Source organism: Solanum tuberosum, unplaced genomic scaffold (genome assembly GCF_000226075.1).
Source record: "Solanum tuberosum cultivar DM 1-3 516 R44 unplaced genomic scaffold, SolTub_3.0 scf00079, whole genome shotgun sequence".
Lineage (NCBI taxonomy): Eukaryota > Viridiplantae > Streptophyta > Magnoliopsida > Solanales > Solanaceae > Solanum > Solanum tuberosum.
In genome coordinates, this window is record NW_006239004.1 from 386,820 (window position 1) to 401,179 (window position 14,360).

General features: G+C 36.1%; 1 protein-coding gene across 2 annotated transcripts; it reads right to left on the bottom strand.

Annotated features, from left to right (window-relative positions):
* Positions 1–8,167: 8,167 nt before the first annotated feature.
* Positions 8,168–13,658, bottom strand: LOC102593001 (thioredoxin-like 2, chloroplastic). Of its 2 annotated transcripts, none has more exons than XM_006346494.2 (4): positions 13,219–13,658; positions 11,173–11,355; positions 8,843–9,007; positions 8,168–8,550 (listed from the first exon to the last, which is right to left on the bottom strand). In XM_006346494.2, exons 1-4 carry the CDS (start codon positions 13,435–13,437, stop codon positions 8,416–8,418), a joined length of 702 nt encoding a protein of 233 aa, XP_006346556.1. In that variant the 5' UTR covers positions 13,438–13,658; the 3' UTR covers positions 8,168–8,415. The 2 variants fall into 2 exon arrangements, with proteins under 2 accessions (XP_006346556.1, XP_015163827.1); XM_015308341.1 differs by lacking the exon at positions 13,219–13,658 and adding an exon at positions 12,451–12,607.
* Positions 13,659–14,360: the final 702 nt, after the last annotated feature.

The following is a 14,360-nucleotide window of genomic DNA, read 5'->3' on the forward strand; positions in this document are numbered from 1 at the left end:
CCTAGTTCTACAATCGACTGAGGCATAACACGAGTGTAACCAATCCATGCCTAGAATGATATCAAAATCTACCATTTCTAACTCTACAAGATCTGCTGAGGTGACTTTCTGAGAGACTGTGACAGGGAAATTTTTGTAGACCCGCCTAGCTATAATTGGGTTACCAACTGGAGTAGAGATTGAGAAGGGTTCTGAAAGAGTTTCTGACTGACACTGAAGTTTACTGCTATATAAGGAGTTACAAAAGACAGTGTAGCCCCTTGATCTAACAATGCATAAACATCTAAATAAAAGACTCGTAACGTACTAGTGACCACATCAGGAGAATCTTCATGGTTCTGGCGAGCCTGGAGAGCATAAAACATGTTCTGGCGTTGACCGCCACATATACCAGATGAAGTACCCTACCGAGTTGGGCGACCTGTTGGTGCTGTAGATTGAGCCCTATTGTTGTTACCTCCTTGCCCCTGCCTGACAGAAGGGCAATCCTTCAACCTATGGCCAGACTGACCACACCCAAAGCACCATTCCTTGCCTGCAAGACACTCGCCAGGATGGTTCTTACCACACTTTGGACAAGTTGGGTAAGTCCTGTTATCTGAAGCGCTCCCTTGAGACCTAGAGCATGATGCTCTACCCTTATGATCATGTCGAACATCAGGTTGGAGCACAAACTGATGAAGGTGTTGGGGCTGTAGACCTCTGCTGAAACTGTGAGTGATTCCCATCATCCGACTTGTGCTGTGAGTACTCATAATTCCCTGTTCTGGCCTTTTTGTTGTCCTTAGCCAACTCTCTAAACTTATCTCCCTCAACCTGCTGAGCGTGAGTCATTAGCCTGGATATATCTATATCCCCTAGTAGCATATCATTCCTGCACTCAGTTTACATCAGATCAGATACCCCAAATAAGAACTTACTCATTTGTGCCCTTAAATCGACATCCATGTGTGGAGCATACTTGGAGAACTAGGTAAACTTCAGCCCGTACTCTTGGACCGACATAGAACCTGCTTCAAGTTCATAAACTTTTGTGCCTTAGCTTCTCTCAATTCCTTTAGGAAGAACCTGTCCAGAAAAGCTCCCGTAAAACAATCCCAAGTCATAGGAGTTGCATATACACCCCTGTTATCTTTCCACTCAGTGAACTAGATATGAACCGCATCCTTTAGTTGATAGGATTCTAACTCAACACACTCAGTTCCAGTTACTTGCATTACCCTAAGGATGTTTTTAACCTCATCAATAAAGTTTTGTGGGTCCTTACCAACCTTCTACCCTAGAAACTCAGGCGGATTCATCCGAACAAAGTCTCGAACTCTAGTTGCAGCTGATCCACCATTTGTGCTAGTAAGAACTGGACCTACTGATTATTCTGATTGGCCACACTCTGAGCCAAGAGCTGGATCGCATTCCAAAATTTTGCATTCGTAACCTCATGGTTCGGGACTATTGGAACTACGATAGCATTGCATGCATTATCATTCTGTGTGTTAGCTCTACGAGGAGGCATGATCTGAAACGCATAACGATGAAATAGGAAGGATATTATACCCACGCACGATAAGAATAGCATTAAAGTGAAGTTTTTCCTAAAACACTTCGCAGCCTCCCCCTCATAGATATGGTGTACTTCACACCCATGAAAGAGACTCTACTTAGTGCGGCTTTCAAACATCCTAGGACTCTTAAACCTAATGCTCTAATACCAAGTTTGACACGCCCCGAGGCTGCTCCCTTGACGTAACACGGGACCTAGGATCCCGAATGACCCCAAGTTAACCTTGAGCCTGGCATATCATAAGCACACTAAAAATATTGATTAAGACAAATACTATGCGGAAGTTAAAAAATAGATAACTAGAAAATGGGAAAAACCCAACTAGTCTGAATGTATAAATCATACTAAGAGTTTAATAACACTGAAATATTAACTTAACAAGTCAAGTTGATACTACTACTATCCCTGAAAAGCCTCTAACGAAGTTGAGTTGCTGGGACATGCCCCTGAGCTAACTCTAAAAAAACTGAAAACTGAAATGTAAAGACTGTAATGAAAGCATGTCTATTGTCCTTGAAATATGAGGACTCATCACTAAAGCTGTTGAATGCAGATCAAGAATCGATCTAAGCATGAGTTGGATGCTGAGTACCTGAACCTACATCATAAAAGGATGTAGCGCAAAATATGCATAAGTACTTTTAATGTACTGAGCATGCAGAATATAGATACTAAGTTGAACAAACATATATTAGCTAAACAAGGTATACTGAGCAATACTGTAAACTAAGCAAGAATGTAAATACTGAAGAGCTAAACTGAATGCAATGACCAAGTACTAATCGTGAACATGATATGTTGATCTCAATACTGAAGTGTATACCGGAAACCTGGTCAAATGCACTAAGAGTCTGACTGTGGGAGCTACTATTAACAAGCATAAAACCACGTGAGCTAAACTTGGAGTCCGATGTATACACCCCATCGAGAGGACCCAATATACCTTGCCAGGGGTATAAAGGCATGAATGGCATGATCACTAAATCTGATGCCCACTGAGGGGACTTATATCTTACGGGGGCACGTAGTTCTGGGACTATGAGGGTATGCTGAACCCTTGTCAAACTCGGTGCTAAGTCTACTCCCAACTGAATATGTATATCACTGAAATGTAACTGAAATACTGAGTAGCTCAAAAATACTGACATGCTAACTGAAAATGCACATTTATATACTGATAATGTAACATTCTAAATCTGAAGCATGGTTATATGTTTAACTAACCTAGCAAGTGTAATTCATGAACAAAGAGAATCTACACAACTAGGGTTTTGAGTTTCATGCAAGGAACTAAACAACGTTTCCAAGAAATCATGATATTTTGAATTAGAATACTACAACAACTAAATGACAACAATTATCCAAGGATTTGGAAACCCTATGTCTAAACAAAATATGGAGAACCAAGAGTCTAACTGAATTCTAGGGACCTAGTGGATGAAATGAATCCACTAGTGAAATCCCACATACCTGGTAATGAAATCTACGAAGAAATCCTTCAATTTCGGGGCAGAAACTTGAAGAAAACTTGTTGCGTGTTCTTGAGAAAACTGGCGCCTCTTTCTTCTCTTTTTGCTCTAAGTTTTGGTGATTTTTGGGAATAAAGGTTTTTGATAGGTTCTGACTAAATTATTAGGCTTAAACAGAGTAAAACAACGTAGTTTAGGTATTAAATAACGTAGTTTAAATGCCCAATTCGTAGGGAAAAAGACCAAAATTACCCTAACTTAAAAGCTGACGAGGGCTAACCACGACACCATTGACGGTCCGTCGTTGGGACTACAGCCCGTCAAGTGGGTCGTGGTTCTTGGCCAGTGCTACTGGTTCTGGGTAACCCCCTCCCACGGTCCACTTCACGGACCGTGCGAAGGACCACGGACCGTGAAGGCCTCTCTGGTTCTTCACTTAGGGCTAGGGGCATGCTAGCTCAAGACAACGGACCCGCCCACGGCCCGTCATCAAGACCACGGCCCGTGGTGGGCTCCGTGGTTTGAGGCCTAAGCTTGGGTGTTCACTGCCTAGCCTCCACGAGCCTTCCCACGACTCGTGTGGTGGTCCACATCCCGTGAAGGGTCCCGTGGTCCACCACTTCTAGGTGGGTGTGAACCACGGGCAGGTCGACGGACTGTGGTTCCTTTCACAGTCCGTGAACCCTGTCGTGGTTCACCAAATTTATGTGTTTTTCTGCTGAGAGTCCAAGTCTTATTTTTGAGATGCTACAAGGAAAAAGACCAGTGACTTAGAGTTTGCGATTTTGTGCCTCTATGGAATGAACATTGACATTGTGTAAAGATTGTCAAAGGAAATTGAAGCACTATAATTCTTTTGTAAAATAATATTTTCAAAAAAGGTTTCATATTGCCAATGACATTTTGATTGTATGGGAAAAAATGTGGAAAAATTAATTTCAAATACTCAAAATATTTTTGAGATCATATTTTAAATGTGGGGTTTCTTTGCTTATGGTAAAGATAAAATTATACTTCGTGCTTCATTTAAATTTTATAGCACAAGATATGAAATTCAATAATACTTTTGTATTATGTTAGACCCACAAAATCCTTGGAGTATATTTGATTTTGTGGTTGTTGAGTTTCTCTTTTACTAGTATATGGTATGACTAGTATGAAGCTACCAAATTATATATATACTTGTTCAAAATGATTGTGTTCTTTTTTGAAAAAGTGTCACTTAAAATATTGTGATTTTTCATGAAAAGATATGTTTATTAAATATAACTATTTGTATAGACATGAATATTGGTGAATAGTCATTTGTCATGTTTTGTAAAAGAAGCATTTAGATTATATTGCCTTTATTGGACCCGATGAAACTATGTTCATGGGTAGTTCTATAACAATCAAATTGAAAGTTATGGAAAGGTCCTTCTGAAAAGGACATTTGACAAGGTGTTGACTCTAAACAATGTTTGTATCACACAAAATTGTAATAAGTAGGAACAAAATATTTGTGAGAAAAAGCTACCTCACAGAGAGCTTTCAAACTCAATATTTTTATTTGTTCTTACTTTCTTAAGTAAAACTGTTTGTGACATGAACACTCGGGACATATCAATTACAAAACCTTGTAAGGAAAACTGATATGCTAAGCATTCTTATAAATCTGTAGAAAGGAACTTTAATCCCTGAGAGTTGATTTACACTGATATTTGTGATATGAAGTCAACACCATCTCGTGGTGGAAAAAAGTATCTCATAACCTTTATTGACAATTGCATTAGATACGATTATATCTATTTGATGAATGGTAAGGATGAATCAATAGAAACATCTAGACAATATAAAATTGAAGTTGAAAATTAGTTGGAAAAAGATAAGAAGTGATAGGGACGGAGAGTATGAATCTCCTTTTGCAGAAATATGTTTGGAAATGAAATTATCCATCAAACTACTGTCATATTCACCTCAATCTAATGTAACTGCAGAATGAAAAAAAGTTGAACTTTGAAGGAAATAATGGATGCATTACCTATAAGTTCAGGTTTACCACAAAATTTGTGTGGTGAAGCTATCCTTACAGCAAAAGGAACAATAAAAAGTTTTGTCTGTTTAGAAAGAAAAACAATAAAAAGTTTTGTTTGTTCATAACATAATCTATTCCATATGAGAAATGGAAAGGAAGGAAATCCAACATGAAATATTTAAAGTGTGGTGGTGTCTAGCCAAAATCCAAGTTCATATTCCTAAAAGGATCAAAATAGGACCTAAAATTGTGGACTTTAAAATTAAACTTGAGTAGTCTAATGAAGGGTCTAAAAGATCTTGGAAAGAACAAAAGGAGAATGTACTTAATAAAGAGATTCAGAGGCGTAGTAAATGTCAAAGGACATCTACTTCCTTCGGATCAGATTTTGCATCATTTCCTATGTCTTCTGTGGACTCATCATTTTGAAAAGATGGTGTCAATAGTGAGATTGATTCAATCTTGAGCAACCATATTGAAAGTTAATTGACTTCTTCTAGAAAATAAACCTTTGGCTTCAAAGTGAATCTTCAGAAGGAAAATGAAAGTCGATGAAACTATTGAAAAATACAAAGCTAGTTTTTTTGTCGAATGTTGTAGACAAAAATAGGTCTTGATTTTTCCGACTCATACTCGCTAGTAACTAGAATTGCATTCATTCGGATGTTAATTGCATTAGCAATGGTATATGACCTCCAAATTCTTCAAATGAATGTGAAAACAACTTTCTTAAATGGAGAATTGGAGGAAGAAATTTATATCGAACAACCCGAGGGTTTTGTGGTTCCTAGTAAAGAAAAGAAAGTGTGCGAACTTGTTAAGTCACTTTATCGACTAAAACAAGCACCCAAACAATGACATGAGAAATTTGACCAAACCATGTTGACAAATGGATTAAAGAGTGATGAAAGTGATAAATGTGTTTACATTAAAATCACAAGGTCATTGGTTGTTTGTATATTGATGACATATTGATCATCAGTATAGACACTAATGACATAAATGGTACTAAACATATGCTAGAAAGCAAGTTTGATATGAAAGATCTTGGAGTTAATGATGCGATCTTAGGTATAAGAATCCTTAGAACTCCATAATGTTTAGCATTGTTACAGTCTCATTACATTGAAAAGGCACTTGACGAGTTCAAATATTTGGATTTCAATGTTGCCAAGACTCCAAAAAATGTAAACTTTGCATTTCAAAAGAGTGAAGGCGAAAGTGACTCACAATTTGATTGTGCTAAAGTATTGGGAAGTATGATGTATATCACGAAGTGTACGTGATCAGATATAGCATGTACTATTAGTAAACTGAGTCGGTTCACGAGTAATCTCAATCAAACTCATTGGCTGGCAATGAAATGAATTTTGGGGTATTTCAAACATACTCAAAACTATACATTCCATTATAACAAATATCCAGCTGTATTGAAAGAATATAGTGATGCATGCTGGATCACCGAAATCAAATAAAGTAAAATCCACGAGTGGATATGTATTTACTCTTGATAGAGGAGCAGTATCTTTGAAATTATCCAAATAGACATGTATCGCTAGCTCTACAATGATCTATGAGCTTGTCAGTCTAGATAAGACCGGTGAACAAATTGAAAGACTCTGGAATTTTTTGATAGATATTCTCTTTTGGCCCAACCATAGGCATCAATATGCATACACTTTGATAGTCAAGATACAATAGGTAGGGAATGGAGCATGAAGTATAACGGAAAGTCTCGTTATATAAGACGTAGATATAATAGCGTTAGAAAACTACTCTCTAGTGGAATTATCACAATTGACTATATAAAGTCAAAGGACAATGTGTTGGATCCACTTACGAAAAGGCTTAACTAGAGAGAAAGTTGAAAGATCATCTAAGGGAATTAGTTTACGACTTAGGACAAGTCATCATGGCGGTAACTCTACCTGTTAATGAGTTAATAAAGTTTAAAGTTTTTAATAATTTGCTAAGTTTGGCAGGTTTGACCAAATAGTGTATCTACGCGATGACACGGTTAGAAATCACCTATATGAGTGTGAAGTGTAAGCTGATTCAAAGAGAATCATTGTAAAAAGCCTATTCTATATACACTCATTAAATCAGGAGGTGTTCATGACTGAAACGAACACAACCGTAAGAACCATAAAAGGTAAAAGGTTGATTGTGTGACATATGGTTGTGTAGGTATACACCAAAGCTTGACGGTTCAAAGATATCAAATCTACCGATTGACCAAGTATATCCGACATATGTTCAGTACGGAAAGTTCAAAGGAAAACCTACTTATCCAGATGCAATTAATTCTTGCTTGTTAAGTATACACACTTGTTCGTTTTTTTGTCTTAGTCATTCCCCATTCATGCAGGGGGTTGTTGGGTTTTAAAATGTGTGAATGGAAAATGAAGAGTTGTGACTTTTATGAAAAGTTGCGACTTTTATGAAGAGTTGTGACTTTTTATGAAGAGTTGTGACTTGAAAAGTTGTGACTTTTATGAAAGGTTGTGACCTTTTCGAAATATTGCGACTTTTCCAAAGGGTTGTGACCCTTCCGGTAAAGTACAATAAGCACCATTTCACACAACCTTTTGTTGTCTATAAATAGAGGGATTTCCTCTCATTTTGAAAAAAAAAAAAACAAATTTTCAGGACTTCTTCTACTACTACTAAATCTAGTATTCTAAGTGTACTTAACTATTGTTGAGTGGTTCGCTGACACCGTGATTTTAGGTACCGATACACCAGTGAGTAAGATCGTTCTATCCTGAGAGGATATATTCCATTAACCTCGGGTACCTGAGGGGAATAATTTCCTTAAGGGGACACTGTACATTTATTGGGGTCAATTTTCTTCTTTAAGAAAAATATTTTGTATATTGTTTCTAATCTATTTGATTCTTTTTTCTCTATTGATTTTAATTTTCTAGTTTCGAAATACTCTTTAAACTTTGTTGTTTCTTATCAAGTTCTTCAAAGTTTTGTTCTAAGTATCTTAGGAATGCACGATGAACATCTGATTGTACAAATTCATAAAACTTTCTAATTTAGTTTCAAGTCTGGAGTACATTACACCTAGTAGTGTATATCACTATAGCATTAACCCAGATTGAGAAGAATCATAAATGACAAGAAGTACTGCTTTCCACTCAATTTTTCTACATAATGAACAAAAATCCATTGAACAATCCTATATAAGCTGCAAGTGTTAATGGTATCAAAGAATGGAGCATATAATTACATCATTAACTAGTGGTGGAAATTGTAGTAGCAACCAAAAAGTGAAAATGACCATATATAGAAACCATCGTAAAAGCTTTCGTGGTTGCTCAAATGAAAGCTATTGATTTATAGATTGAAACACACAAGAAAATCTAAGTAGAAGCTGCAGCGGATACATCCTTTGTCCCCGAAAGGAGTTCAAGTGTGAGGTCTCCTACTCCTATTGGCGGGCCAATACTGCAGCGGTCTGTATTATGTAATTGGATTGCATCTTTTATCTTCTGGAACTGCATAAAAGATTACCACAACAAGGTTAGCCATATGGAGAAGCTAATTTTGGTTAGCCTCAAAGGACTGCCAATAATTTGCCATGAATAACCAAAGATCTATTAGTAAACATAGACTGGGATAATTGTCCTATTCAAATTCTTGAGTGATAGAAGTTGATCATACCCTATCTAAAATGAAACAATAAAAATTATTTAAGAAAAGTCTCAACATGTCCTTCGACCTTGTAATTCATTTGTCGCCATGATCAAGTGAAACTAGTAAAAGATAGTTAATTATCAGATGACTTACTTTGGCCAGTGAACAAGAGAAGGACTCTAGTTGTCCATCAGCTCCGCGGTAGAAATGGAAATAAGGGAGGACTTTTACATTCAAAGCTTTGCACATTGACTTGTTTGCATCAAAATTGACTTTCAGAAACATGATTTCAGGGTGCTCCTGGGCTGTTCTGCAGAACTGCAAAGTGAAAAATGTAAAATCAAATTCTAGAAAATGGAGAGAAAGAAAACTTAAAGACCAGTTATCTTCTTAATATGGCTTGATATACAGATTCAACTATTGTTCAAGTAATCATGAAAATCATTAGGAGCACAGGAAACTATATATGAAATGCGAAAGACTTGGGCGAGGAGATCAATTAAAATCCTTTTAGGGTGTGTTCGGTATGGAGGGAAATGTTTTCCGATTTTCTCATGCTAGGTTGGTCAAATATTGGAAATTATTCTCTAGGAAAATAAGTTGGTTAAAAAGAAGGGAAATGACTTCCTTAATATAAGTAGGGAAAACAAGTTATACAAATGGGATTTCATACTGATAATGTCCTCTCCACCTTCCACCTTCCACCACACCTAATCTCCACCCCACCCCCTATAGCCCCCATTCCCACCACACCCCCAACTCTCAAAGTATTTGTCTAGATTATATATAAATAATTTTAGGATAATATTTTTAGCATACATACCGAACACAAGAAAATAGTTAAGGAACCACCTTATTTTCCTAGAAAATATTTCTCAAAAAACATTTTTCATGAAAAACATTTTCCTTCATACTGAACACACCCTTAAAGAAGCTGATTCAAAAGTTATCATCCTGTTCTTGTAGCTCAACCAAACTGTATAGGAAAATGGACCACCAGCGAAATAAATAGGATGATGTTTCAAATTAATTATGCTTTTGCACAATCCTTTATATGATATGTATCAATAAACAATTTCAGTGGCAAGAACTATTTTACTTCTTATATTCTGTCTGCTATGTTAGAAGATGCAAGTTCTCAGTAATTAAAATCAGACACATGCTGGAATTAAGTCTCTTGTTCTGTTTAGACAATCAAAATGAAAATCTAAATATATGCATATTTAGTGGTGATTTTGTTCTAGCAGCAGGACAGACATTATGGAAACAGTACCAACTTTAATTGGATATTGCGATCAATAACCTTTAGATGTAAAGAAATAGCTTTCCCCAGAAGTTTTATACTATTGTAAACCAAGTTTAGGCACAAAATCCACAAGAGAAATACAACTCTATTCAACAGCTTAAGGAAAACTGCACTTTTTGTTTTATTTGTAGTGCAAAGTGGATCTTTTAAATGAAGCTGAATCATCCTCAGAGTTGTTAAAGTGCCTATATGTTTAGGAAGGGATATACCTCCTTCCTTTTTTCACACTTATGGCCACTGGAATATTGTACAGAATCTACTAGCACAATCTGCTATATTGAATACAAATCTTACCAGATGAAGAAAAACAATACCCACTAGAGAAAACAACTTGTAAGGGAAATGTTTCTTTTCCCTCTACTACAGAACATCACAACCATGTTAGTGTCAAGGAAAAATAATCCAAATGGACGTAAGAGCAGATTATAATGATTATAGTTCATATGTGATAGAGAAATGGACTTTGGGCCTAACTCAACACCAAAAGTTAGCTCATGAGGGGAGGATTGCCCAAGATCATATAAGGAGACCAAACAGACATTGGCCCCACCGATGTGGGTCTCCCCCACATGCCAGGGTTGGAATCTGGAGCGCGGAAAAGATAAGACGAAGGATTGGAGTGGGGAGGGGGAGGGGGGGAGGGACAACATCCAAAGCAGTGAATTGGGATGGGCCTGGGCCTGACTCTGATACCATGATAGGAAATGGACCTTACACACTCAACCCCAAAAAGTAGCTCAAGAGGTGAAGATGGCCCAAACCATAAAAAAAGACCACCCACCCCATAATTGATCGATGTGGGACTTCCGCAACACCCCCCTCATGTTTAGGGTTGGAAATATGGAGCATAGACAAAATTAATATGGGGGCCCAACATCGTGAACGAGAAATGCAATGGGTCCTTCTCTGATACAATAATAAAGAAATGGACCTGGGCCTAACTCAACTCCAAAAGATAGCACATGAGGGAAGGATTGTCAAGACCATATAAGGAGACCAATTTGCCCTTGGCACAAACGAGGTGGACTCCAAGAATATGAGTAGAAACTACCAAAAGATCCTTCAAAGTTGTTGAAATAGAATGAATTATCTTCTTTAAACTTAATCTTTACATTAGAAATAACACATCAGCATAAAATTATCGGCTTTCATAACAGGCGCAGAAAGAAGTGCTTACCTTGGGAAATAGTGCTTTGCAGGAAGCACACCATGTTCCATAAAATTCTACAATAACAAGTCTATCACCGGCCTGACTTAGAGCATCCAAGAATTCTTGTGTTGAATGAATGTCAAGCATGTTAGGCCCTGCATTTCTCTCCCACCATTTAGGTTCCTCAGTTCGAGTAACGGTAGCGTGTGCCTAAAAAGCATTGACAAAAGACACAAAATGTGTAAAAAATACTTTTAGGGATTTAACATATATGCAGCAAGATGGAAATCCTCATGAAGATAACTGTATCTACTTATTCATAAAAAAAAATACCAATTTCTGTTCAAACCAGTCCACCCAAGCTTAGATGGTAAAATTTAGTAGGGATGAGTAATGAACCAAATTTGGTAACTAAATTCTATCTAAACTCTCAAAATAAATAGAAACACGTTGTATCAAAATTACTACAATAAAGAAATGTGTTGTCGCTATTCAAAATGCATTATCTTTTAATCCTTTTAAGATGGTCTAGCAAATAAACAAGCTTGTTGGAGCAGAACTGAGAAGTGAGAACCTGAATGATAACCTTAGAGGAGGTATTATCTATCCCCTCGTACCCACCAATCAAGTTTGAAAACTAAAAACCTATTCAATGATCATAATGCGAAAGTTGATGGCATTAGATTAGATCAGAAGGATTAGATTATGATTTATGAAAGGAAACATCAATTAAAATGTGTCACAAGAGTCCCTCATGGTCAGAAACCGCTCTTAATATCATTAAGGATGCAAATTGGGTTTGGCATCCAAGGCTGCTACCTTTAGCCAATTCCATAAGTAACTGCTTCAGACCAACCAGAACATTCCATGAACTAGGAGAGATGATCTCAAGTTTTCCATTTTAAGCTTGGGCACAAGGAAGCCCAGACAGATACCAGCCAAGTTTGATCAGTTTGAAAGTTCAAAACAATCTTCATAAATACTACAGATGGTCACTGACAGCATGTCATGGTTACAAGTGCATGCCTTCCATGCGCATTATCAATGCAGACCAATGTCTGAACCAACCAAGAATGAGTTTGATCCTTACTAAAGGAGCTTTTCTATTTTGGTACTAATTCAATTCACTAAGTCTCTTAATTCTTAATCAATGACATACAATAAAATAGTAAAAAAGGCCAACCTAATCTTTTCTATTCCGTTCTTTCGCCAGTATAACAAAAGACCTTAGCTAATTTACTCAAAGTCAATTTCCAATAGTCATTATAGGCTGAACTTATCTGGGAAAACCACTTCAAACCTCACCAGTAAAAACTTTATCCCAAGGATCTTCAAAGAACCACATGATAGAAGAAGAAACAGCAAAAGACAGTTATGCATGTACACTTTTTATGGCAGGGGTGCACCCATTCAGTTAACGTAGTAAGTCAACGTTACAGTGATGCAGTAACCTATGAAATAAGGACTAGTTCACCTGACAAAAAGCCCATAGCAGAAAGTTAGTCGGTTATGTCATTCAAAAACTTGATCCTCTATGAACATTGATGCTAAAGTTAGTCGCTCACCGTGCTATAACTTTTCTGCTTTACTAACATTCAGTATAGTGTTCCATTCTCAAAACATAGTCAACTTAGTAAACCCTGACCTTTCATTATTCAAGAAACATAAAGTCTTCTACAGAACATTGTGCTAAATGACATATTTGGTGAATTACACAAGTCCCTGATAACTAAGTCATGATTAATCATATGAATGTTAGTCTTTTAGGTCAGCAGCAGTGTCCAGCTTGACTATACTAATCCGGTTAATCCTATGCATCTTGACTGCTAATTTAGTGATTACTAGTATAAATCAGCATAAAGACATACCTAATTTCAACATTTGAATACAATTAGGTTTTTCAAGAGAAGGATAAAGACAACAATGATACCCTCCCACAACTGCTAACTTAACAACTTTTTCAAAGAAATTTTTATCTTGAAAGACCTCAAAACTCAAATAAGCTAAGCACAACTAGTGTGTCCAATATCCTGAATTTAAAGGAAAAATTTCAGTAAAAGGTGGAATCTTTACCTTAACAGTAGGAAATCGCTTGTTGGGGGTGAAGGCAATTCTGGAAACAAATTCTAGAGAAGTTGAAGGAGAATCAGAAAAAGAAACACCCCTTTTATGCAACTTTTGATTAGGTGTTTGGGTAGAATTCAAAGATGAAGAGAATGAGGTTAACAATGAAGAATTTGGAGAAGAACAAAAACCCAAAGAGTTCAAAGAAAATCTCATTAAATCAGCCATACAACACAAAATAGTTCAGAGCAAAAAAGTAAGTTCCCTATATATATACAAAGATAAGATCAAGTATAACCCAAGCTATATCAATGGAAACTCAGCAATTTGGAAAACGGAATCCATTGAACTGAAGGGGTAGTGATGTTTGAAGAGATATTGGCATTACTATGTGTATTACTGTTGAATTAGTTGAAAAGGCTTGACCACACACCCCATAAATAAATAAACATAAAAGGAGCGAATGCATGTGAATAAATTTGTGTGAACCAAATTTTACGAGGAGAACGATCTACATAGATATTTTTTTATTTTATTTTATTTTATTGTTTTTTCTACTTTGATGGGTACTCGACCAAGTTGGTTCTTTTTATTGCTCTTCTAGGAGGAAAATTGATAACTTCCTTATGTGTGGATGTTGGTATGTGATTGGCAGTTTGATAAACGGTATAGAAATAGATTAGAAAATATTATCTTTATTTTTAATCCGTCATAGTTTTCATATGTTTTTTCATCTATTGCGTATTCTTCTTTATTCATTTATAAATTGTGTTGTAGTTTATATTCTAAGTTTTCTATTTGTATTTGTAGATATAAAATAGTTTTTCTCTGTGCTATTATAGATTTTTTACAAATTCCTGCAAATATATTATTGTTAAGTCTATTTTGCCTATGTCTTAATTCTTGTCTTTTTGCTATAATTATTTCAGTAAGTTTTTGTCTATATTCGTTATTCTCGCTATTCATTGTATTTTTAAATATTGAATATATTTATATTCTATTTTAGATATATTATCTATTAATTGATCTAATTTGTCGTTATCAGTTTTTGTGATATTGAGTTGTTTGTATTTCGGATATAATTTGTTTAATTTTCTTCTTATTTTTCTTAATTTTCTACTTGTATGTTTCTTCTTATATTTCTTCACATA